At 41.5% G+C, this 26,302-nt stretch overlaps 1 protein-coding gene across 1 annotated transcript; it reads right to left on the minus strand.

Annotated features, from left to right (window-relative positions):
* Window positions 1–875: 875 nt before the first annotated feature.
* On the minus strand, window positions 876–26,002 carry ttc33 (tetratricopeptide repeat domain 33). Its single transcript, XM_084046038.1, has 5 exons — window positions 25,950–26,002; window positions 23,603–23,866; window positions 20,014–20,095; window positions 12,603–12,734; window positions 876–3,884 (listed from the first exon to the last, which is right to left on the minus strand). Exons 2-5 carry the CDS (start codon window positions 23,860–23,862, stop codon window positions 3,504–3,506), a joined length of 855 nt encoding a protein of 284 aa, XP_083902164.1. The 5' UTR covers window positions 23,863–23,866; window positions 25,950–26,002; the 3' UTR covers window positions 876–3,503.
* Window positions 26,003–26,302: the final 300 nt, after the last annotated feature.

Consider the following 26,302-nt stretch of genomic DNA (forward strand, 5'->3'; position numbering starts at 1 on the left):
GAGATGGGGAAGGAAATAACTTACTTTTTCTCCCAGCAGCTGGCTGTTCAGATGGCTCTGATGAGCACACAGGGTGGAGCTGTATAGACGGGTTTCCGCGCGACGTCATCACAGAGCAGAATGCGCAATCTGCGCATGCTCTGGGGAAACGAATTGTTGCGCCGTTCACTCTGTTGTTGTGTTCGGGAGTTAGATAGCCATAATTCTGCTATTATAGGCATAATAGGCATAATGCTGCTATTATATACAAACAGATCCAACTTCCCACAAATCATTTTTATTGAGTAAACAAGGTATTACAAACTGCATAATTTAATCTACTTTCATTAAACCCGGTGAAGATCATTTCTTTTATGAATGGACATTTGACCAGAGCTGCTGCGGGTAATGGCGCCCTCTATAGGCTTCCCCCTCCTCTGCGCGGTCATATCCTCTCATGTTTACTAACAGGAAACCTGTCTATAGGGGTTACATTTCTTGCTCAAGGACAAGTCGACACATAAGACTGGGCAAGCCGATGACCTTCAGATTCAACTTCCTCTACCCACTCAGCTGCAGCTCAGTAAAACTGATGAAAGCTAATTTTCGTAATTGCAACAAGTTGATTATTAATGTGCAACCGAGCAATGGAACACCATGGACAACCGAAGGAGACTTCAGTGAGTGAAATCAAAACTGGAGGCTAGTTAGGCTACTAAATTCAGAATGTCAACATAGAAAACAGTAACCATCACATTATCTTCCACTGCAGTTTGCCTCCATTCGGCAGTCACCTCAACTAGCTCAGGTAATATTGTCCTGCCAATTAGGGTACAGTTTTAAATGTCATCATTGGGTACTGGATTAGGGCTCAAAAGTAGACAGACTCAGAAAGGTACTTTTAACAAGGCTTTAATGTAGAATTAACAGTTAAGTTTATAGCCAATTAAACAACACATGAAATTCTAAACATTGAAACACAGGTGATCACAACATTCCAAACTGCGATCAAAGATGTGATCGTTCTCAACCACAAAGTCCAAGAATGTAAACACAAACAGAAAAGACCCTGGTAGTAAAAAACAAATCGTTGGGTAAAAGAAACTTAAGTCCAGGCAGAGAATCAGCAATGGTAAAGTGTAATAAACTAACGTGGCTGTTGTAACAGAACCACTGAAGTCAGTCTGGTGAGCAGAGAAACACACAGACGACACTGGCAAAAAGAAACTAAAAGCAGAGTTGAAATAGCAGTGAGTGTGACTAGCAGAATGATGTGAAGGTGAGATAGTACACTCTGATTGGTTGGATGGAATGAGATTATTATAGTGGGTATGATCATCATGACTAATGATGGAGGACTGACGGGGCCAAGACAAAGGTGGGAGAAGATAAACAATAAACATTTGCAAACTCTCACTCAACACTGAAAAAAAAGAAACATACTCCTGACAGTTGTATGGTGCTACGCATCAGCTCACAACTAGTCAACATGTTGAGTTTGCAAATCAGCTATTTTTGACGAACGTCCAGCCCAAAATAGGGTGGTTAACTTATTGCAAATACACGTTCCAGACAGTAATGCTGCGCACAAAACTAGCTTTACAGAGCATACCGGTTCTTGCGCAACACACCAACTGTTATTGTTGAAGGGAGCACATTTGGCGTTTAGGCTTTTTCCAACAACGGCATTTGACAAATTAGCCACTAGATGTGCTCCAACATGTTTGTGTTGTAGATCACAATGGTCAAATCTAAGGGTGGGTCATGTTTCACTTCAGGACACTGCAGTAAGAACTGTTCCTCCAAACGTGACTCCAGAAGAGGCTAACGTTATATAACGTGGCAGAGCGACACGTTGTGTGGTTGTAGAACTTGTTATTCTTGAAAATGTTTTTCCTCTTTTTAACTTTTTGCATATAATGACAATGACGAGCCCAAAATAGGGACGTCAGGATGAAAGTGTTTAAGGGATATTTGATAATCCCATGGGGTTCCCACACAAATTAGGCATGTGTCATGATGTGACATCTTATGAAGATAAATATGGGAAACTAAAAAACACTTGAGGGAAGCCCAAAGAAAAAAGAAATGACACATTATATATTTTATACAGTGATGTACTGCTGAGCTTTGAGCTTCACATTCCTACAGTTACACACACTAACACAACATGGACGCTGCACAGCTCTTCAGCGAATATAAGATCAAGTGTAGCATCTGTTCTTATCAGATTTTGTGTTATTTATCTTCATGTTTTGCAGACCATATTAACCCTGCAGGGGAAATTCAGCTTCAGCTTCACCTAGCTGATGGCTGCTCAGATGGTCATGACGAGCACTTTAGGGGATAGAACCAGGCAGGCTAGGAGAACCATGACCTTCTGATTACCAGACGGCCTCTCTACCCTATCTCTATTCAAGATTACTCATGATCGGGACAGTTACTGGATTATGATGGGTGTTTTACTTCATTCTACTGACATTGTTCAAAAAATGCTCTAGTGGTATTACTATAAAACACAAATCCACTGGAATTACGTGGCAAAAAGGGAGACTGCAGGGCTTTTTTTAATCAAAAGGCAGTCCCCTGTGATGTTGAAGCCTTGACAAAAGTACAATTTTCCCAAAAAACTAAACCACCACTAACTACATAATCTGAAGAAGCAAGGCGGCTAATTCAGTTAAAAATAGGATGACCGCCTCAGTTTAATATCTGATATGTTCCCTACAGTATATGGGGGACAAATGCTAAATGGATTTTTAGCCTTAAAGGTAAAACAGGGGCTTTTTCCGTTGACTCGAAGCGTTTTTAGGGGCCGAGTGGGTAGAGAGGCAGTCTGGTAATCAGAAGGTCATCGGTTTGCCATCATCGGTTTCACCATAACCCGTCTGAACAGACATAAGCTGGGTGAAGCGGAGACTGAATTTCATTTAGAGTGCTAATAGACAAAATAAAGACAGGATTCTAGTAGTACATCTATTAGTACATCTATATGAGCATATAGTTACATCAAATTACATCTACCCAATCCTTCTGGAAAAGCTACAGTATCCACAAGTTTCCTAGGGCACGGTGGGCATCACTGTGGATAGGGTTACTGCTTAGGTCAAAACACCAAAAAATTGCCAAACTACAATTGAAAAACTCACAAACGCGTTGCAGATCAGCTCATTTCTTTCTTTTTGCGTGGGCCACAGCGTGTCACGTTGCGACACACTGTGAGCTTCCAGAACGGCTATTTTCAGCTAAGACAACTGAAAAAAAGCCCTGGGGGGCTACTATATTGTATATAGGGGTTTACATGACGTTATTTTTCAAGAAACTGACGAATAATCTCACGCTGCCATCAATGTTCATAAAAACTTCCTCTGAGACAAGCTCACAGCACCGGGTCTCTCAACGTTGGATTCGGGGACCAAAAGGGGTCCAAATGGAACCTTATCAAGGGGTCCATTTGGTTCCGTTTGTACACTAGTTAAATAAGTATCGAGTATTTTACAGTGTACGAGGACCGTAAAAGCCTTTTACGGTCCTCGTGCTTTGACCATGTGCTGCGTGGAGACGGAGGCCCCGTCTCCGTCCGCGGCTCCGTCGTCTTCCTCCCTGACGTTCCCGTCGGCGTCCAGGACCACGGTGGTGGGTCTCTCCATCATCTCCTCGTAGCGCCTCTGCCGCTCGGCCACGGCCGCGCAGGCTTCCAGCACCTCGTCCGACTCGAAGTCGTCGTAGTCCCGCTCCAGCTCGGGGGCGTTGAGCACCTGCTTGTGGGCCTCCTCCTCGCGCCGCCTCTTGTCCTGGGCGTCGCGGTGCTGCCGCTGCAGCCGCTGTGCCCACGCCAGGTCGTCCTGCCACAGGGCGCGCTCCGACGGGCACAGGTGCACCGCCACCTGGAAGGACCTCACCGCCTGCCAAGGGACAGCACAAGGTTCTTTTTGTTGTTGTGCTATTTTCCCCTTTTTTCCTCCCCACACACGTCTTTGTGTTGTCACAGCTGCTCACCTGTCAGTAGACTCTGTTCCACAAATAAATAGTGAAAATAGCCGATCTACAAGCTCTCAGCGCCGTTGTGAGCTTGTAGATCGGCCATTTTCACAATGGTTGCCTCTTTCTTACGTAATATTTGACAATTTGGCATTAAAAAGATCTTAAGTCATTACATTGTCACTTTAGAAACATGCAGATACCCTGTATACACTTATTACTTCAATACAACCAAAGTATAAATTCACCTGGCAACAAAGAGGTAAAACCGGGAAAGCATCTGTGTAATCACTTTAACCATTATTTTATACTTTAGCTATTCAAAAATAGCAGACCTACAAGCTCATGAGCTTTTAGATGTATTTTTGAAAAACCTTATTTTTGAAAAACCTTGAAAAGATGCGCAAATCTTTGAATATATATTTTTAAAGCAATTATTTTTCTACTCAAATCTTGAGTGATGCTTCTGGGGATCCCCATTACAAAATATTTTGAGATGGGGGTCCGCAGCCAAATACATATCATTTTGGGAGTCCTTAACATGAAAACGTCTGGAGAATCACTGATATAGCAACATACATTTTTCATAATCGGCCTCAGGTCTTAATGAGTTAACCGAAAACATAAACTTACATAATGTGCATCTACGCACAGCAAGTGGAAGGACTATCGTAGGACAGTGGAAGAGGGGAGAGATTCCTGGTGAGGTGGTGAATCTATGGGGAATGATGGTGCATCGAACGACTGGAGAGTGAGTATGGAGACTGACTCAAATCAAATGGCAGCTGTGTAGACTTTGGCAGGTGTAGGGAATTCACCAAATGAGCAGGGTTGCCAGATCTGCTTATTATAATTTCCCCGCAAGATTTTATTTGAAAATAGATGATCTACAAGCTCACAACGCGTTGCATCGCGACGCGTTGTGAGCTCTGAGCTATAGCAGAAAATAGCAGATCCCAGTGAGCTCTGAGATCTGCTATTTTCAAATAGCTGATGTATATGTTAAATTGCTCATATGGCCCATAGTCGCTTCTTTGGGGCTGGTTTTCCTAGACCTGGTTGCTTGTTTATCTCACAGAATCTGGCAACACTGCAAATGAGGCCTAGTATAGGCTGAGGTTGCCATGGCGTTCAATAGCCAATTATGGGCGAATTAACAGAGCCTTTTCTACAACAAGGTTCAATGTTTGATTATTGTTACATCTTGTGTACAGGTAGATAAGAGCAAAATCCATTTGCTATAGTTCATCACACTGCAGCACCAATAATAGTAATAATAATTATAATAAATATTAGTTAACATAGCAAAAAAAATGCATAAGAACACCACAAAATAAAAAAGAATACAAGGAATAATAGCAACATATCAAAAACAGTTGGTTCTAACTCTCGGTGCTGAAAGCACACATACCGGCCTTGGGTTCAAAAGTAACAGTTTGTTGTTGACACGTTTTTGTGTGTGAATAAAACAGTTATTTTAACCTATCTGTACGGTAGAATATGTTAACACAATATATTACTACAGTATATTGTATCAATTTAATAACTAACACATCTGCAGTGCTTGGAGGTGGCCTCCCTACTCTTCCATTGAGACATTTTGGATTCTGTGTTCAATTACTGTAGGAATAACCTGACTCCACCGGATGGAAGAAGCTTGCGTCACATTTGTTTCACAGGCTACGAACACTACTGTACTGTAGTTATCAAGAGGTACTGCCTGAAGCTCAAAGCGCAACATCTCCCCTGCCCAAGCCCAAGCGGGCGTTCCATCTTAGCTGACTTACCCAGCTCTGTCTGAGCACGAGGGACCTTGAGCATTAATAAGTCACCTGAGCGGGTCAAGTACTGTAGGGACGTAAGAGTTCCACATTCCGGACCAATTCATAAAGGTTGTGTTTGATCTCACTCTCTATGATGATGGGACCAGTATGAATTGGGCCAGTTTACAGAGGAATGGATTAACCTTTTTATTTTAGGACTTTCGATGAATTGAGTACAAAGGAAGGACCCCAATGGAAACAAGCCATAGGCTTTCTTGGGTTTAAAATCCTCTTAGCAGACCTTGTATTGAACTGTACTTTCCTGTGCTTTTTTTTTTGGCAAACTGCTAATAAAGTATTCAATCACTCTTGAATAAAAGAATGTGTTTCCCTCTGTGTGTGTGTGTGTGTGTGTGTGTGTGTGTGTGTGTGTGTGTGTGTGTGTGTGTGTGTGTGTGTGTGTGTGTGTGTGTGTGTGTGTGTGTGGCGTGCGCGTGCATTCGTTGTTGACGCAGACAGGAGATTAAAACCAAACAAGAGAACAGCCATAATTCCTTGGCGGGACAATGTAAATATCCTCCCACTGCACTGAAAATCAAGTAGATTTACTATTTCATTACGGAGCCGACCTCTCACTCAGCTGCCTGGGCATTTGCAGGTCGATTTCGGCATTATCTACCGACAGAGAAGAGGTACAAATCTCCCCTTCTGAACAGTTAACGGGAACATACTGCAAGTCATTCCTGAGCAGTGAGTGAAATGATTAACCTAATGTACCTCCAAATGATATTCATGATGACTAACAAGTTCCTGAAACACCACTGATGGAGAATGATAAGAGATATACAGTACCTATTAACTCATTCCCTGCCTAGAACGACTAAAACGACTTCTGTCCCATAAGTCATGCCTGCCTAGAACGACTAAAACGACTTTTGAAAAAAAAAAAAAAAAAAACTTTTTTTTTTTTTTTTTTTTATTTGACCCAAAGACCAAGGAGATATGATTTTTCGAAGATCTAGACTCCCATCCACTTCCTTGTTAACTTAAAACGTAAACATTCTGTATCTCGGCTGAGTACTTTTTTTTTTTCAATGAAAAATCTTGGCAGTGGGCAAACGCGGCCAGAAATAATTCAGGCAGTGAATGAGTTAATGGTGTAATATTTAACCATTTAAGCTCTATTTTTTTCTTCATCACACTATGGTGTTAAACAGTGAAAATAGCAGATCTACATGCTTTTAATATTGTTGTTCTTTATTGTGTATGACTTTCTTTTTTCATGACTGTGTCCTATTTACTTTAAGATTTTTGATAGGATGTGATTTTATTTATTTTTCTCTTTTTTGAGGGGAGGTCTTCGTATAAGCCTCCTGCACAAAACACCTTTCGTAACTTTCTGTATACCGTCTGTATACTTCATTTTGTGTGCAAATAATAAACAAACATGCTCACAACGAGTTGTGCTATTATTGCCATTTTTTTAAATGTAAGAAATGTTTTGGAAAGTGTTTACTCTTCAAGTAAAAATACTATGGTGTAAGTACTGGCCACTATCCTAGAGTAAGAATGAAAGGAGATAAAAGCTATACAATATAGATCATTGGTTCTCAAAGTGGGGTCCGGGGACCCCCAGGGGTACTTGAGGGGGTTCCAGGGGGTCCCCAGCTAAATGATGGATAGGAACCAAATGGACCCTAATGGGTCTGTAAAATAAATTAACATTGATTTTACAATATGAATTGGGGTCCCAGAGGTATAAATGCCATTAAATGGGGGTCCGTAGCCTAATGCATGTTAAACTGGGGGTCGTTGAAAATTAAAATGGTTGAGAATCACTGCTAGAGAGCCGTAAAAAACTTCTCTTATTGGGGGTCCCTGGCTTATATTTTCAAATGGGGGTCCGTGGGGTAATAAGTGTCAATTTGGGGGTCCTTGACATGAAAAAGTTTGAGAACCACTGATATAGATGACCGACAATTCTCAAGTATATTTCTTACTTGAGTGACTTCATTTTTAAAACGGACGTAGAAGCACATCAATAAAGATTAAGTGAGTGTGCACAGTAGACATGGAATCAATTAGTGGGACAATTTACGGATTCATATGGATTTGTTATTCTTAGATATTAACCTGAATGTATCTTATTAAAAGTGTCACGGTAAAAAAAAAAGAAGGGGACCAAGTACAGACCCGGTCAACGAACTATATAGGATCTAAGTGCTTATAAGGAATGTTTAACTTTGCGCCCTGCTAGCCTGTCGTCAGACTGGGAAACCATCAGATGCTAACCATGGGAGAAAAGCCTTCTAGCCAGTTTGTGGTTAACCCATTAAGACCGGGAACACCATCTGTGTAACGACTTTAACCATTATTTTATACTTTGGCTAATAAAATATAGCAGATATACAAAGCTCATACGAGCTTGTAGAACTGCTATTTTATTTTTTTATCGTGAAAATGTGCAAATCTTTGAATATATATATATATTTTTTTAAACTCAAATCTTTGCTTCTGGGAATTCTACAAATGTCTCCTAAATCCTAACAGTTTTCTGAAAAACGTATGTTTCCATATCAGTGGTTCTCAAACCTTTTCATGTCAAGGACCCCCAAAATTATATGTATTTGGCCCCCGACCCCCATCAAAATATTTTGTAATAGGGACCCCCAGAAGCAAAGATTTGAGTAAAAAATGTTTCCTTTAAAATATATATACCGTATATTGAAATATTTGCACACATTTTCAAAAATAGCAGATCTAAAAGCTCGTAGCGCAAAGTATAAAAATAATGGTTAAAGTGGTTACACAGATGCGTTCTGGGTTTGAATGGGTTAAGGCGAGGCTAAGGGAGTATCACGCATCAAACAAAGAAGCATTTAATGAAGGAAACTAGAGCTCTGGACATATTGCCTCCAACTCTCCATTAAGCCCTAGGTCCCAATGGCTTTAAAGGAGAAATCCGGTCATTTTAAGTGTTATGTTTGATGTGTGTCAAATCACTTACCAACGTATAAATGAAAATCGCGTAACTCCACAGAGCCCCCTATCGACCCCCACCGTTGTCATTATAGGAGGATATAGGATAGCCCAAATTCGCCTATTTTAACCAATGCAAAGTCTGTTTTTTTGCTTCTAGTACTCATTGTTGAGTCCCATGATAATGTAACAGGCGCTAAAACTCCCGACAAGCTAACGGCTAATAACAAACGAGCTAACGCTGGGGCTGCTTATCTCTCTGCATGGCAGCCCCAGGTTGCCAGGTCGGGAGAGAAACCAGCAACCAGCATTAGCTCGTTCTGTTATTAGCCGTTAGCTTGTCGGGAGTTTTAGCGCCTGTTACATTATCATGGGACTCAACAATGAGTACTAGAAGCAAAAAAACAGACTTTGCATTGGTTAAAATAGGCGAATTTGGGCTATCCTATATCCTCCTATAATGACAACGGTGGGGGTCGATAGGGGGCTCTGTGGAGTTACGCGATTTTCATTTATACGTTGGTAAGTGATTTGACACACATCAAACATAACACTTAAAATGACCGGATTTCTCCTTTAACAGAGAGAACAGTTATATTCCATCCTTTTTTCTTTGTCTTTCCCCCCCCCCCTCTTTTTGGTTGCCCAGGGGGTGGGCAACCATGGCTTAAAGATCTACCAGGAGGGCTGGTTGAAGGGCTTGTGCCCGAAAAGGTTGCCCACCCATGCTTGGATAATTATTTTTATAATTTTCTTTACAGAATAGCAGTGCAATGTGGATGAGGTGTCTTATTGTCATCAATCTTTTTTTGCGTTATATTATTAAATTGACTTATTCTATGCTCACTGCTCAGATTATTCTACTTTAGCAACCGATATAACATTGGTTCTCAAAGTGGGGTCCGGGGACAGGGGTCCCCAGCTAAATGATGGATAGGAACCAAATGGACCCTTATGGGTCTGTAACTCTGAGAGTGTACAAATGGAACCAAATGGACCCTAACGGGTCCATTTGGTTCCATTTGTACACTCTCAGAGTTAAATTAACATTGATGTTACAATATGAATTGGGGTCCCAGAGGTATAAATGCCATTAAATGGGGGTCCGTAGCCTAATGCATGTTAAACTGGGGGTCCTTGAAATTAAAATGGTTGAGAATCACTGCTAGAGAGCCGTAAAACCCTTCTCTTATTGGGGTCCCTGGCTTATATTTTCAAATGGGGGTCCGTGGGGTAATAAGTGTCAATTTGGGGGTTCTTGACATGAAAAAGTTTGAGAACCACTGCTATATAAGTCATTTTCACTGTGGCACAGTGTTAATTTTGACAGCAAATTCTGATTTAGTCTTAGCCTTTTGAATAACACATCATTTAGTTTTAGTCCTATTTTAGTCTTCTGAAATTGTTTAGTCTTAGTCGACTAAATATCAAGATATTTGTAGTCTTAGTCAACTAAATTAACACTGCATGGTACCTAAATACCAGTGTTAATTTTGATAGCAAATTCTGATTTAGTCTCAGGGTCATTTCAGACGGAAAGCGGCCGACGCGCCTATGTAATTTTCAATGAGAGGCGGGCGATTATTTGGGGCGCGCGGAGAAGTTGAGGGGCGGTGAGGCAGGCGGGCGCGTTCCCGTGAAATTCTCGTGCGCGTGCTCGTTTGTGCACGCGCGCACGCGGGCGGCAAGAGCTGGATTGTGGTGAGCTTTTCTTTTCACCGCACCGCGGCAAAACAACAATGATCGCGGTGCGACCACCCCTGATCCGAGCGGTAACGCCCGCGTGGACCGCTTCCCGTCCGTCACGACCTTTAGTCTTAGTCTTTTGAATAACACACCACTTAGTTTTAGTCCTATTTTGGTCATCTGAAATTGTTTAGTCTTAGTCTAGTCGACTAAATATCAAAATCTTAGTCTTTTAGTCTTAGTCTTAGTCAACAAAATTAACACTGCTGTGGCACTGAGTGATCTTGCCAGCCTTGGAAAATGGCTAAGTGATGTTGTGCTGGAAAAGGTCACCCACCCTATAAACCTTTAAATAGACACCTCACATCACAACATTGCATTGAACTTAATGCATAATGTGACACTGGTCTATCCAACTGGTAGTATGAGTGTACAAAAGCCTGATGGGACAACTGACATGTCTTTGACAAACATGTTTCTCTTCACAAGTGAGTGAGTTTCTCAAATAACATTGGTAGAAAAGGGCTTCGTATTTATGGAGACAGAGTCCACATGTTGACAGATTCAAGCATCCTCTTCTGAAATGCATGCACTTGTGTTCTCTAAAAACAACATAACAAGCTGTGTGAATTTCGGCCGTTTTATTTAGCTACTTCCCCCTTTTGCACAAAGTGAGATAGAGGGAGGAGGGAACGCGAGACAGACAAAAAACAGACTTGTAAAAGAAAAAAAAACATAATTGGCCCGGAATCTCAGTGTCTCTACTTTGTACAAATAGGTGCTACTCAAACGTGTTGTTGCACACAAACTCTTGAAACTCGACAGAACATGTCCAACTAAAAATAGAATTTCCCCCCTCCAATAGCTTCATTATCCCCTTAAAACCGGTAAAGCGTCTGTGTCGTTTTATACTTTGGCTATTAAAAAATAGCAGATATACAAGCTCATAGCGCATCACAAACTTGTAGATCTGCATTTTTTTTTAAACCATGAAAACTCGTGTAAATCTATGAATACATACATTTTTTAAGCGAAAGTTTTTAACTCAAATCTTTCTGCTTCTGTGGTCCCTGGAACATGAAAAAGCTTGAGAGCCACTGATATAGAAAGAAGAAGAAGGATTTAGAAGACATTTGTATAATCGGCCTCAGGTCTTATTGGGTTATATATGGAGGTGTGTCTATATTTGGCTAAGCTTTAGCTCAAGTAACTTTCAACACTTCCCATTGTTGTCACAGGTAGGCCCCCTGACAGGCTCGTCAGCTCCGGGACATGTGGGATCTGCTGGCAGTGCCATTAGCCACAGGGCTCCTGAGTTCAGCCCTGTTTGCTCTCCTCTAAATGGGTGAGCGGTGAAGCTTACGATCAGCAATTTTCATACATCCACACGTTCAGGCGTGTTCCGGGGCACTTTAAGCAATCTTTCCATGCCTAAGGCTGCTTGGGTGTGCTTTTATAAAAGAGGCACTTCAGAGGCAGCAGGCTGGCGACGAGTCAAATCCGAGTCCTTCACTGACTGATATAACCCGCCATTAAAAGCAGGCATCGACGATAACTATCGCAAACATTTTGTAAACATCATTAGGCAATAATGATAATTGTGATAATTGTGTGCCCTTTTAGTTGTTGTAGTAGTTTTCTTTTTTGCAGTGTACTTGCATAATACCTGAAATTCATCCTCTGTATTTACCCATCCTAACTGAGCGCTCTTTTCAACCTGGTGGCACTATTTTTGGGTATGCCGTTGTAAGGCGAAAGTCCTAAAAAATAAGCCAAAATAGCAGATCTACAAGCTCACAACGTGCCGCAATGTGACGCGTTGTGAGCTAGTAGTAGTACGCCGGTTAGAGGCTGCAACACACTACTAAACAACGGCAAACTTTTTACTCGGTTTGTGAAGGGCTTCCCGAACCGAAGAAAGTTTGTCGAGGACGAACGTGTTTTATACTCGCAGACGACCCTGCTCACTGTATACACACTGCTGCTGGAGCGCTGATTTCAACACAGATTTGGCTGTTTATTATGTTCATCAATCTCTGACATAATGTGACATAATTTGTATCGGAGATTTTACTGTTTCCTGGTGACAGACACAGTGGACAAAAGACTTAGCTATGGTCGCCCTAAGGTGTGCACTATAATGTGTCCTCCTCTAATATGACTGAAACTATAGGCAGGGTCTCTATCTAGGTGGCAGCATCCATCCATACTCACCATGTCTACCTCTCCCATGTTGACCTGGGCCCGGCCCAGCGTCTGCCAGCCTTCCCACCACATGGGCCGACACTTCACCGCCATTTCCGCGGCCTTCACAGCCGGGAACACTTCCTGGAGTATTGTCAATACCTGTAGGTTAAGACATAGTTATTATGGAATTAATTTTGATCACTCAATGGTGCTCAATCACCACATTTATAAACCATATGATTAGGGCTGTATTTCTTGCCTCTAAACCAGGGGTCTTTGACGTTTTCCAGGCCAAGGACCCCTTGGCTGAGAGAGATGAATCAGGGACCCCCATTATATATTGTATAAAATATGTTTTTTTTTCTCCATAGATTTCATAGATAGCTTCATAGACCTGTTTTGACAGTGTATGTTGGATTCATGTTAATGTGGATTTTCAGACATTTAACCACTTAAACCCTCAATACTAAGTAAACTTGACTTTTCACTCTGTACTTGGTCTGCTCTTTTTTCCCTCTACACCCAGACCTCTTTGCCAAAAAATAGCAGAACTACAAGCTCACAACGTCTTGCGCTGCGAGGCGTTGTGAGCTTGTAGATCTGCTATTTTCGGCTAAAGTTCCCCTCAGAATAGGGATGCTAGGGTTCAAGTGGTTAATGTAACTCTGAGGACCCCCTAGGGGTCACGGACCCCTTGTTGAAGACCCCTGCTCCAGACACAAAGACATTTATGCAAGTAGGGGCTCTGGGGGCAAGCAGCTGAAGCAATATGTACAGTAGTATATAAGTACGGTATCAAAAACATGAGCTGTGTCAGGGACAGGGACTCCAATAAACCACACTTCACGTCCAGGACATGAATCCAGGTTACCAGAATGAGAGCACTGATTATTACACAGATACATGCTTTTTGAATACTCAATTCTGATTGGTTAATTAAGACATTTTGTGGTTTTTATTCCTGCCAGCTTAACAGATCACTCTTCTCTTTCTTTTCTTTTTTACTACAGATCACTCTTATATCACGGATTATTTCGCTATGGATGAAGTTTTAATCTCAGACTTTTTAATCTAGACTTTTTTTTCTTCTTTTTTCAGAATCTTCTACGCTATTAATAAAATAACTTTTAATTCCATACTTTCTGTCGTTATCGACGTTGTTTCATAAGCAACTGTGTAAAGTTGCTTACAGCGTAGTACAGCGAGCCAATATTATATAATTTATATATAATTTATATATAATTTTTTTTTTACAAAATAAACCCCTTGAGGGTAATGAAGCAGGACCCCTTGCATCATTGGTGGGACAATCTTAGGCCAAGAGCAGCATCTTGAGCCATGGGTAATATGTGGGTGTGTGGTCCAGGCCTTGATAGTCAGGACACAACAAATGCCCCGATTTGTCTCCACACTGCTGACCAGGGCTATGTGAGAGCTGCAGAGTTAGAAACAAGACCAAGTCTTTAAATCCTTTACTTCATTGGTTCTCAAAGTGGGGTCCGGGGACCCCCCGGGGTACTTGAGGGGGTTCTAGGGGGTCCCCAGCTAAATGATGGACAGGAACCAAATGGACCCTTATGGGTCTGTAACTCAGAGAGTGTACAAATGGAACCAGGGTCCATTTGGTTCCATTTATACACTCTCAGAGTTAAATCAACATTGGTTTTACAATGTGAATTGGGGTCCCAGAGGTATAAATGCCATTAAATGGGGGTCCGTAGCCTAATACATGTCAAACTGGGGGTCCTTGAAATTAAAATGGTTGAGAATCACTGTTAGAGAGCCGTAAAAACCTTCTCTTATTGGGGTCCCTGGCTTATCTTTTCAAATGGGGGTCCGCGGGGTAATAAGTGTCAATTAGGGGGTCCTTGACATGAAAAAGTTTGAGAACCACTGCTTTACTTCACTCAGTGACAGATTTGATTTGATGACACACACAGATATTTTGGGCATGTAAAGTAGGAAGTGCTGCAAAAAAAAGATTTCTTAGTTTTTGTCGCATTCCTAAGCGAATAATTTGATGACCGGCGACAAAAAGAAAAAGAAAATAAGTAATTGTTTTGGTGATATATTTGATCCTCACTAATGTTCATTACAAGGTTGATCCTCGATAATGTTCACTACTAGACGGCATCATTTCATGTCAACTCAGAGAGGAGGGTTGTGGTCAAATTAGAAACCTGCCAACCAATGACATCATTGGTAGGCAGGTTGCTGTACTGTCCATAGCACCTGTGGTGGCCAAAATTCACATAACCATCATTAGGGTATGGATTCATTTAATGCACAAAGTATAAGTTGAAGTAGTAGCCTATACTCTCTGCAGTAGTATGATGTCTTGGGCTCTGACAGACAGGTGATTCCCGTGGAGCCTAGCTCCCTCACAGCAGCTGTTGACACACCAAACTATTTGCAGTATCCTAGGCAGAGTGTAACCCATTTTGTTCATAAGCCTATATATGGGAACTGACCATCAACAGCTGATTTCACATGAATCTATTCAATTGGTAAAGTGCCGATTATGGGTGTGCTGAGAAGGTTGACCAGCTGGTTGTGTGGACTTCTGCAAGAAGGTATAAAAGAGCTAGGACACACTTGTAAAGGGAGAGACCTGGGCAGCAGGCATGCTGCTGCTCTGTAACATGATGATGACTACAAATAAAGAATGGATTGATGCCTAAAAACATGAGTCCTGCATCCATCTTCCTGAACTCTGAATCTTATTAAGTAACAGCTAAAAACTTCCATTACACACCACCAATTTGGTTCCATTTGTACACTCTTCTGAGTATGAAAGAAAGAGGATTTTACTGTGTAAAAGTGTTAAGGTTTGTTTCTTTGTGGTTTATCAGTTTATCAGTGCAGACATATCAGTGCCGTCGTTTGGTCTTCTCCTACGCGTCTGTCGGTGTGCAAAAGACTTTCTTTTTATTTATCAACGAATCGATCGTCATGATACAAACAAGAAATCCCCCATATTTTTAGTAAAGGGACTGTCCCCTTCCCCCCTTGCATGCGAAGCTGAAATGACTAACAAATAATGAAGGAGTTCAGTTCCTCCAGAAGCCCTTGAACATGGGTAAACAAGATGAATGTCAGGATGGCCGTCCTAATGGTTTGGCCCTGTGGCCAGCAGCTCTGATGAGGTTCACCCGTTAGTTATCAGGCTGCTCCCGCTTCCATGTCAAAAGCTTTCCAACACAGAGTCTGGAGCAATCGGAACAATATGTTTCGATTACACCAAATAGACACTGTTGACTGCAGCGTGTGATCAAACACATTGGGACATAATCTAACACATTAAAACCTGGGATAGCATCTGTGTCATTTTAGATTTTAGCTAAAAATGCATTATTTTATACTTTGGCTAAAAGCGCTATTTACCATTTACAAAATATTTTGAAATGGGGGTCCACGGCCAAATACATACACAGTAAAGGTTTGAGCACTACTGATGTAGCAACGTACGTTTTTCAGAAAACTGTAGAAACTTTAGTAGAATCGGCCTCAGGTCTGAACTCATTTAGACTTGAGGCCGATAAACTTTTTTCTGAAAAACTTCAAATATGTATTAAAAAATTACAAAAACATTATGTTGCTATATAATGTACATAGCAACAGGAACCCCAAAAGGGGTTCCCGTCCTGAAAGGTATAGTTACAAAAAGGGGTTCCCGCCCAAAATGGTTTAATGGGCTAATGGGCATAGAGGAAATTAAGAAGCGGATAGCTTACAAATGGTTGGTTCTGGGTTTATGTTTGTGTGTAATATGTCATCAGGATTTTAATTCATGAGTCATGACAAGAAATTCCCGAATGCTCAGAAGAGAGTACAGTAGGCATTCATTCATTTTCCTTGGGCCGGTTCCCGTAATGACTTCCTTCTCAAATGTCCTTTAATGGATAACGTGAAGACAAAACGCTGCCAGAATGTGACATGAAAGGTTAAGGCAATACGGGGAAATGCCATCGTGCTACAGATACAGAATGGGATAAATAGAAATTAGATACTAGGCAGCTAGACAAGACGATGAGGATCAGGGAAGAATTTGGCTTCTTGCGGTATGTAGTTTATCTACAAATCCCAGTTACAGGATCATAAAATTATGTAATTTTGTTTTACAACAGGAACGTAGAGTAATTCATGAGAGACAGATAAACATGGCACAACGTTCACTACATTTTGGTCCCTAAGAAAAAGCAGGACGTCACACACACACACTCTTTCTCTAGAAATCCCAGTTACAGGATTACAAAATGATGTAATTTTTTTTACATCCACTTGTACCCAGAGTATTTCCAAGGTACCATCACTGTGCCAACATTCTATATAACATATCCACTTAAACCCTACATACTGCGTTGACAGGGGTCCCACAGGGGTTTATACATGGTCCCCTCCTATTTTTCCGCCCTACACACCCCTCTTTTTGTCGAAAATAACCAATCTACAAGCTTGATCTGCCATTTTTCGTCCGGCGAATCTATCTATTATGACATGCCCAGAACAGGGAGGGGTTGCTAGGGTTCAGGTGGTTAAAAGCATACCCCAGTGTCAGCTCAGCCATAAGAGTGTTGTGGTGACCATAGGAACTCTCAAAGGTCTGAGAGGACCCTGTGAAGAAGCACTTCTCTTTGTTCTGCTCTTCAAGTGTCACCCTAGGGTGACACTTGAAGAGCAGAACAAAGAGGAGTCCCGCACACTGTCTTCACTTGCAAAAAATGTTAATGATAGGGATACAACGTTTCGGTCACTCGGACCTTGAGTGAAGACAGTGTGCGGGACTCCTCTTTGTTCTGCTCTTCGAGGTCATTACTCAGATGCACCTGTCCGCCTCCGTAGGTGTGTAAAAAGAACGTTAAATAGGGTGACACAAAACTTCCAGAATGCGAGGGATTCACAAATGAGCTCCCAACGCGTCACTTCGCGCCACATTGTGAGCTTATAGATCTGCTATTTTCACTACTTCTTCATTTCTTTTTTTCATTGATGGGAATTTTACCATTTCCTGTTAGTCTACTGTCCCATCTATAAAGGCATAAAAGCCCCCCCCCCCCCCCCCCAAAAAAAGTGTATAAAAAAAAAAGGTTTCATGAAAATCTGCACATTTATCGAGTTATTTACAGGTAGATTTCGTATCACTTCGCCAGCAGACAATAAGTCACTCTACTGAGATGCACAGCTGATGAGCAGAGATTCTAGTTGTTTGGAAAAGGTGATCCTGAGGGCAACGGAAACGTACAGTAATTCACGAGAGACACATAAATGAGGTACAACGTTCACTACATTTTGGGTTCCTAAGAAAAAGCAGTACCGTCACACACGCACGCACGCACGCGCACACACACACACACGCTCTCTCTCTCTGCTGGTTCCCTCGTGAAATGACTGAAGTCCTACGTCTGTTCTTAACTGGATATAACCACAGAGAACATCTCTGAAATATCCAGCTTGCAAACATTCTCTCAAAAACAAGTTGCCACAAGTGAGTCATCTCTACGCTGGTGATGCTTTCCAACGAACATCCTGCACATAAATAAAACCTGACACATTGTCCCAGATCTGCACTTTAACCCGTTAAAACCGGGAACGCATCCGTATAACCACTGTAACCATTGTTTTATACTTTAGGATTTAGATGACATTTGTAGAATCGGCCTCAGATCTTAATGGGTTAATAGAGGACATGAAGAGAACCATGCACCGCCCACAGATGGTGCGCCCCGATAGCCAAATGGTTAGGGCACAACATGGGTGCAATGCCCAGATCAGTGAGTCCCCGGTTTGATTACCGGTTTGGCCAGGACTATTTTCTCTGAATGTCATTCCTTTACTCTCTCTCTCCCCGCTATCGCAGTCAATTAAAGACTTAAAAATGCACCACAAAATAATCCTCCAAAAAAAGGAAACAAATGTGCAAAAATGTGTATAAATGTGCAGAAATATGATATAATGCATTGTTTTTCAATGTCAGGTTCTGTGAGAGTGTACAAATGGAACCAAATGGACCCTTACAAATCCATTTGGTTCCATTTATACACTCTCAGAGTTAAATTAGAGCGGCACTACATAACCTTTTCTTTAATCAATAAGCTGTAATTTTGTCCAGTCTGTATGGTAGAGTTAATACAATATAACTTATACAATTGGGGTGGTTGTATTTAGTCTCCCTGCTCTTCTATCGACACATTTAGATCGGGTCATGTCTCACCTAGACACAGGAACCCACATGGATTTTGACCTGATGGTCAAGATTCAATAGGCTCTATGCACAGCAGCCATATTGGGAATGAATTGGGCCCCTTCCTTACTTCCTTCACAGGTGTTACCAATGATACTAATTAAGGCTCTGTTCCATTTAGTGTGGCATAGTGGTTGTCTTATTTTCAAGGACCCCCATTACTCTGAGAGTGTACAAATGGAACCAAATGGACCCTTACGGGTTCATTTGGTTCCATTTGTACACTCTCAGATTTACACACCCACCATAAGGGGCCATTTGGGAACCAAAATGGAGTGTTTCTAGTGAGCCAACATGCACAATATCAGCACCCTGACAAGAATGGAACAGAGCCTTCATTAGTATCATTGGTAACACCTGTGAAGGAAGTAAGAAGAGGCCCAATTTCTTTCCAATATGGCTGCTGTGCATAGAGCCTATTCATCCCCTGAGCAAGCAGGCAGGCTCTATTAGCTCAATGGTAAAAAAAATCCGGGGTAGAAGAGGAAGGTTACATAGTGCAGCTTTAACACTGACACTTTTCCAGTGTAGATTGGGGTATCAAATGGGGGTCTGTGGTCTAATGCATATCAAACTGGGGGTAGTTTAAATGAAAAGGGTTCGAGAGTCATTGATCAACTGTTCCAGTGGAACCAATCTGGGAACACAGAGCTAACTGCAAAGGAAAAACAGCGACCTCTGCTGTTTGTGACTATGTCAGTTAACTCTGGGACAATGACAACGCAGCACATGTGCGCAAGGAAACCAGGGTTAAGTCTGCCTTCACCGCTCCACTTCCGGGTGGTGCGACTACGTTTTCATTCCCACTAACAATATTTCTACACAGAACACTAACACCACTTCTCCCAGAGAACATGGATCGTTTTGGTTATAAGCCCACTTGTTTCTATGATGAAAGAGTAAGTTCAAATGTGAATATCTTTCCGTGGTTTTGTCTGCTCCGCGGACGCTATTGTTAAATTAGTTTCGGTTAGTTTCCAGTAGGGAATGATCGACGGACACGTGAATCCCGCCCACTACATTTGATTGGGTAAAGCGCGGCCTGCTTCCTGATCTGAAGGCACGCCCACTCCCACACAGTGTGTACACGTTCTGACGAACCTTCAGGACAGATTCCAATGCAGTGCAGAATCTGTTCTTGAGAGATTACAGTGGAACAGACAGATGGAATAAAAGGCGTTAGCGTAGAGAATGTACCTGAGACTTCATCTCATACAGTGAGGCGTTGTCAGGAGTCAGCTGAATGGCCTCGTCCCACTTCTTAACGGCCTCCCAGTGTCTATGGATAACACACACACACACACACACACACACGTATTATTATACATTATTATCCATATTTGGGCATCGATGGAATAATAATCACGACAAAGTTATTCGATAGCTGCAGCCATAATACTGCAATTATTTTTGCATAATGGTTTGCATGTTTAAAAATGTTCACATTTTCAAATATTAAAACAATGCAGAAATAGCAGATCTACAAGCTTACAGCGCGTCACAAACTTAAGTGACGCGTTGTAAGCTTGTAGATAAGCTATTTCTGCTTTTATTAAATATGTCAATAATTTCTTTGTATATTTCAGTTATTTGTCATATATGCCCTGTGCAATGTTTGATTACGAAGCCTAAAAGGCTTCATATGTTCCAATGTTCAATCAACGCCAGACACACAATTAAATAAGTTTATCGCAATTATTTGAATGACAATTAATCGTCATTCGTCAACTTAAATTTGTAATCGTGACAGCCCTAAGCGGGACGTGACGCGGGCCGAGGTTATGCTGGGGCATACTGTCCCACTGAGCACTTTAGTGATGTGATTATATGGAAACACTTAACTGACTCATCCTACAGTACCTGGAAACTCCTCTATAGTCAATATTGACTGATGATGGACTACCTACTGTCCTAGATTCTGAAAGTCAACATGCGTGTCATCATGTCCACTCCATGTTTATGAAGACGGATATCCTGATGCAGTGTCAAACTAGGGCTGTCATGATCAACTTTAGTAGATCATGACAGATTTATTGTCGTACAAATAACTGCGATTGAGGATGCGACTGCGTACCTGTTTGCTTTCTCACCATCTCTCTTAATAATTGTTGCCCTATGAACTGTTTTCATTATGCGAATAAATAAAACAAAACAATACCTTGCGCATGCTGTACACAGCAGCAAGCCTAACTTCAGCTTACTAGGCTAAAACTTGGGCAGCCCAAGTTCAGAAACAGCCCAGGGCTCCCTGCATCATTTGTGATAACTTAATTTTTTTGTGCTGTCTGAATGAATAGTGATCGGATTTCATTCCGTAACGCAAAAGTAGGCTGAATCCGATGGTCACTATCACAAAACCTACAAACCATCATGCATTGTGTCGAAAGAAAAATGCCAACGTTGATCCGGTATATTTTTATTGTGTGACAGCAATGACATCATTAACGGTGACCCGTGTAGTGTCCGAAAAGTGTTTTTCAATTTCATTGAGGAGTTCACTTCCTTATAATTATAGTCTCCTACACAGGATAAAATGTCCCTATATAGGGAGTAGTGAATGAGTGAGTGATTTCGGACACAGCTATGGACTTGAAGTTAGTAATCTGATTCCTTGGACCAGGGGTTCAGGCCAAGGACCCCCCTAGCTGAGAGAGAGATGAAGGAGGGACCTCCTTCCCACCATAAGACCCACATAACCAAGAGGAATGACTCAAGTTAGAAATCAGTTGACAGACATGGGGGGGTCATGAGGGTTATCTTCAATTAGGCTACATCGGGAGCATCTAAAGTGTAGTAACAGCAAAATGTCATAGGGGTCAATGTGGTTAGAGAGGAGAGGGAAAAGGCCTCGTCCAGACCAGATCATTTCAAATCCCTTGGCAGCCATTCTGCACCAGAAAAGACATCATTTCCGCAGCAGAATCCACTTACTCCTTCCTCACAAACACAATTACAGTCAGTTAACCCTTTGAGACCGGGAACGCATCTTCAGTGTCATTTTCAGATTTCTTTGGCTATTCAAAAAATAGCAGATATACAAGCTCATAGCGCGGCACCGAGTGCCGCGCTATGAGCTTGTAGATCTGCTATTTTTGTAAAATCTTGAATATTTGTGCAACTCTTTGAGTATATGTATTTTTAGAGCCAACATTTGTAACTCAAATCTTTGCTTCTGGGGGGTCCCTGGAACAAAACGCCTTAGACTTACATATAAAAAATACATAATTTTCAGGGTCCTTGACATGAAAAGGTTTTGAACACACCACTGTACCAACATACGTTTTTTCAGAAAACTGTTAGGATTTAGAAGATTCCTTTTTTTTATCAGTCTTAATGGGTTAATGTGGGCTACAATTCTGTGTCCACAAGACTAGGGTCTTCACAAACTGATTGCGATTTTGGCCAAAAAAAGAAAAGATCAATTGTAACGGGATAAATATCCAAGAACAGGCTAATATTTCCTGTCCCAAATCTATTTACTTTATTGAACATGGTGTTCTGTATTGTTTACATTGTAAGTCTTTTTTTTTTTTATCTAATACATTGTAAATCTAATACAGACATGTGGCACCTGACTAAATGTAAGGTCCGGTATGAGTAATTATTACCGTGTGGCTCTACTAGGAGGCGAGCTGTCTAGAAATGGGTCTGTGAGTCTGTCTGAACTGATCAGTGCAAGATTTAATGTGCACACTGCCAGTAGGCCAAGGAAGTAACTGCCCATATTTTCTTTCACATAAGTTTTATATATATTTCTATTAAATATTTAACTTTTTGTCCAAAATTCGCTCAACCTCAGATCAAATGCCTGGATGCGCTATGTCGTACCCACAATTAAATCTGAGGCAGGGAAAAAATCCCTTGCGTTTTTTGGGACCTGGTCGTGGAACGATCTACAGACCAGATTAAAATTGGCTTCACTGATCCCCCTAGTGTCTTTTAAGAGGATTGCCATGGGCACACTCTCCAGCCATTGCTCCTGCTTTGACGAGTAGCAAATGCTGTGATCTTAGTCTTATATTAGTTTATTAGTTTTATGATGTATTGTTGGTATTTAGCCTTTTAATAGTCTGTATTTGGTGCTATTGGTAGTAGGTCTTTGGTATTATGGATGTCATGTTTGTCTTTGTTTTGTTATGTCCTGTATTGTCGTTACTGGCAGAGCTGTGTAACATTTTATTTGCCTCTTCTCTTGGCCAGTGCACACTTGTAAAAGAGACACTAGTCTCAATGTGATTTCTCTGGTTAAATAAAGGTTAAATAAAAAATAAAAAAATAAAATAAACTTGAATTTCATTAATGTAAGTCTAAGGCCGTCGGATCAGCGGCTGCTGAAGGAGCGCTAAAGGAGTGGCTGCTGAAGGAGCCGACCCCCCCCCCCCCCCTCCCCCGCTAACAAAACGGTCCCGGGGGGAGAGGGCACCGAAACGGGTCGTAGCACCGGGCACCGCTAAGGGTTAATCCGCCCCTGCCCTTCAGCACTGTCTGCTATCCTTAACTACCTAATGTAACATCAGCGCTACCAACACTGCATTATCTTTGGAAACATCCCTCCTCAGCATGTAAATCTAGCTCCTGTGTTAGTGGAAAAATACAGTGGCCGTTACAAACTGTGCTCTGAGCAACAGTGACCTCTTTTGGGCATTTTTTGATGGTGACTGACTAGGCCTGATGAAAAACCTAGATTCATGTTCAATCAAATCACAACTGGTTGTCACACGGCTAGTTTTAGAACGAATACCAGACTTGGTGACGCGAGGTTAGGGTTCAAGTGGTCCATTCTCACCTGTCTTGCTGGGCCAGGAAGGCCCCCTCCTCCTTCAGTCTCTTGCTCTTAGCCGTGCAGTCTTCTAGCAGCGTCTCCCGACGTCGTTTCGTCGCCTGGAGCCAGTCCGCCTCTTCATCGTCATAGTCAAATTCAGGAGCAGCATCGCCAACGGCCTTCTTCTTAGTCGTGGTCTTCTTCTCCGCCTCGGATTCAAACAGCAGCACCGTGGACTTGGACACCTTCTCGCCAACTTTCCTCTTCCAACCAAACGAAGCCATATCTCTGAAGAGAGAGAGATCACAGTGGGTCTAACATAGGGTTGTGGGATCCGGAAAACCGGAGGAACCAGATCCAACATTGAGGAACCCGGAACCGTTTTTATCACACTGTCAGAGATGCCATGTGGACTTCACTTCTGCTAATACAATTACAATACTGGTGGTTCTCAAACGTTTTAATTTCAAGGACCACGGGTCTGTTTGGTTCCATTTGTACACTCTCAGAGTTACATATCTGTAAGGGTCTATTTGGAAGCGGAACCCCCTATAGGAACCGTTAAAAGGAATCGATCATAAAACATAATCGATAATCGCTTTTAATACAAATTTTATAGATTTTGAGGTTTTCTTTCCACATTTTTTTCTTTTGACCCATTAAAACCTACAAAAGTGTAGATCTGCTATTTTTTTCCTCCAAGACAGGAGACAATTGTTCTATGAGCCTTTTCTACGACTAAGTATAAAACTAGTCTTAGGGGGTTAGTCAGACTATAATCAATGTAGTGAATTTGTTAATATATGATTTTTTTTTACAAATTAATCGAGTGTTCGATTCATCGAAAAAGTAATCGACAGAATACTTGCTAGGAATATAGTCGATGGTTGCAAGTTTGCAACCCTAATAATTTCATCATTATCGCCTTTTGTAGCAAAGTCACAATGAGCTGTTGCGCGAGTACTGTGACTTACACCTACATTTAACACCTTTTGTGTTGACGGTTCCACAGATAAATATTGTGAAAATAGCAATCTCACATCTGTGAAAATCTTTGAAAATCTCAAAAAGCTCACTACAAGCTTGCATTGCGAGGTGTTGTGAGCTTGTAGATTGGCTATTTTCACAAATGTTGTCTCTTTCTTATATTATTTGACAATTTGACCAATGTTTGACCAGTTTTTATAGTAATTTGTTTATTACTTTTGATGCAGTAATGGTCTTTTTCTCTTTTTTTATTAGGTATTGAAATTAAATTCTCACTTCATTGTCATCTGGGGATCCCCAAAGAATCATATGGGACCCCCTGGGGGTCCCGACCCCACAGGTTGAGAACCACTGAGTTACATGACGTTACAAGTACTGCAGTGCATATTACAATACATTCCTAGCTGTAGTATACAACCCTCGTACACGTATTTATGATTCTGACGTTTTCAATCCACTAGAGTTGTAGGGTTCACGCCCCATGGAGACAGGGACTTTCTGCACCATGCCCCTCAGATACTCCAAACATGTACAAATTGAAAATAAAGGTGCTTACCCCAACGCCCCAAATGTTAACTACTTCTACGCGGTAGTAGTTTAATGTAATAATCCATATCTTTCAATAAAGTAGTGTTTAATGCCGTCTGTGGTCGAACGCCATTTATTCACCCTCGTTTTTTCTGTTTACATTTAGTGTAATTCCGGGTTTCACCGGATGCGCCCCGTCACTACCGCCCATTGGGAACTTCGGACAGAATCGGCCACAGACGGCATTAAAACACTTCTTTATTGAAAGATATGGATTATTACATTAAACTACTACCACGTAGAGACAGTTAACATTTGGGGCTTTGGGGTAAGCACCTTTATTTTCAATTTGTACGTGTTTGGAGTATCTGAGGGGCATAGTGCAGAAAGTCCATGTCTCCATGGGGGGTGAACCCTACAACTCTCGTAGATTGAAAACGTCAGAATCATAAATACGTCTACGAGAGTTGTATTCTACAGCTAGTACATTCCGTTACTTTTTGGTTACATCACGTTACAAAGTACTGCAGTGCACATTACATACAGTACAACAACGCTACTTATTAGTTACATCTCGTTACGAGTACTGCAGTGCGTTATATATTACAGAATAACAAGTACAACAACGTTATCGCCTGTTATAATCTGCTAGCATGGGACGCTAATGGTAGCATGCAAACAGTTAGCATTCTACTAGCATGGGTTATTATGTGTGTTTAGCAGTGAACCACTACCAGTACACTGGACCTGATGCTAAGCTACTTGTTGTTACACATACTGCTAGATAAAGACACTAATACATTGTTTTAACATTGCAATTAACACACAACTACACACACACACACACACTACACACCAGAGATGTGTCTGTTGTTGACATCTGACGTGACGTCGTCGTTTCGTTTCTTCTTCAGCTTCTTTACGTTTTATTCTTCGGTTCGGTTGGCAAAGCAGCTTTGGGGTTCATTACCGCCCCCAACTGGCCTGGAGCAGTGGTGGAAAAAGTACTCAAATTCTTTACAAAATTCTAACGCTAATCCTAACCCTCTTTACAAAATTCTTTAAAAAGTATCAATACTGCAATATAGAAATACTCTGCTACAAGTAAAAGTCCGGAATTCAAAATGTTATTGAGTAAAAGTACATAAGTATTGGTATCAAAATGTACTTAAAATACCAAAAGTAGAAAGTACTCATTATGCAGAATGT

Source organism: Gymnoscopelus microlampas, assembly GCF_963454915.1.
Source record: "Gymnoscopelus microlampas genome assembly, chromosome: 21".
NCBI classification, from domain to species: Eukaryota; Metazoa; Chordata; class Actinopteri; order Myctophiformes; family Myctophidae; genus Gymnoscopelus; species Gymnoscopelus microlampas.

Excerpts from the sequence above, each read along its gene's own strand:
- ttc33 (XM_084046038.1), bottom strand. The coding sequence starts at position 23,862 with ATGGCTTCGTTTGGTTGGAAGAGGAAAGTTGGCGAGAAGGTGTCCAAG. Across the intron at positions 20,096-23,602 it reads TTCCTGGCCCAGCAAGACAG|ACACTGGGAGGCCGTTAAGA; the intron begins GTGAGAATGGAC and ends TGTTATCCATAG. Across the intron at positions 3,885-12,602 it reads ACATGGGAGAGGTAGACATG|GCGGTGAGGTCCTTCCAGGT; the intron begins GTGAGTATGGAT and ends GTCCCTTGGCAG.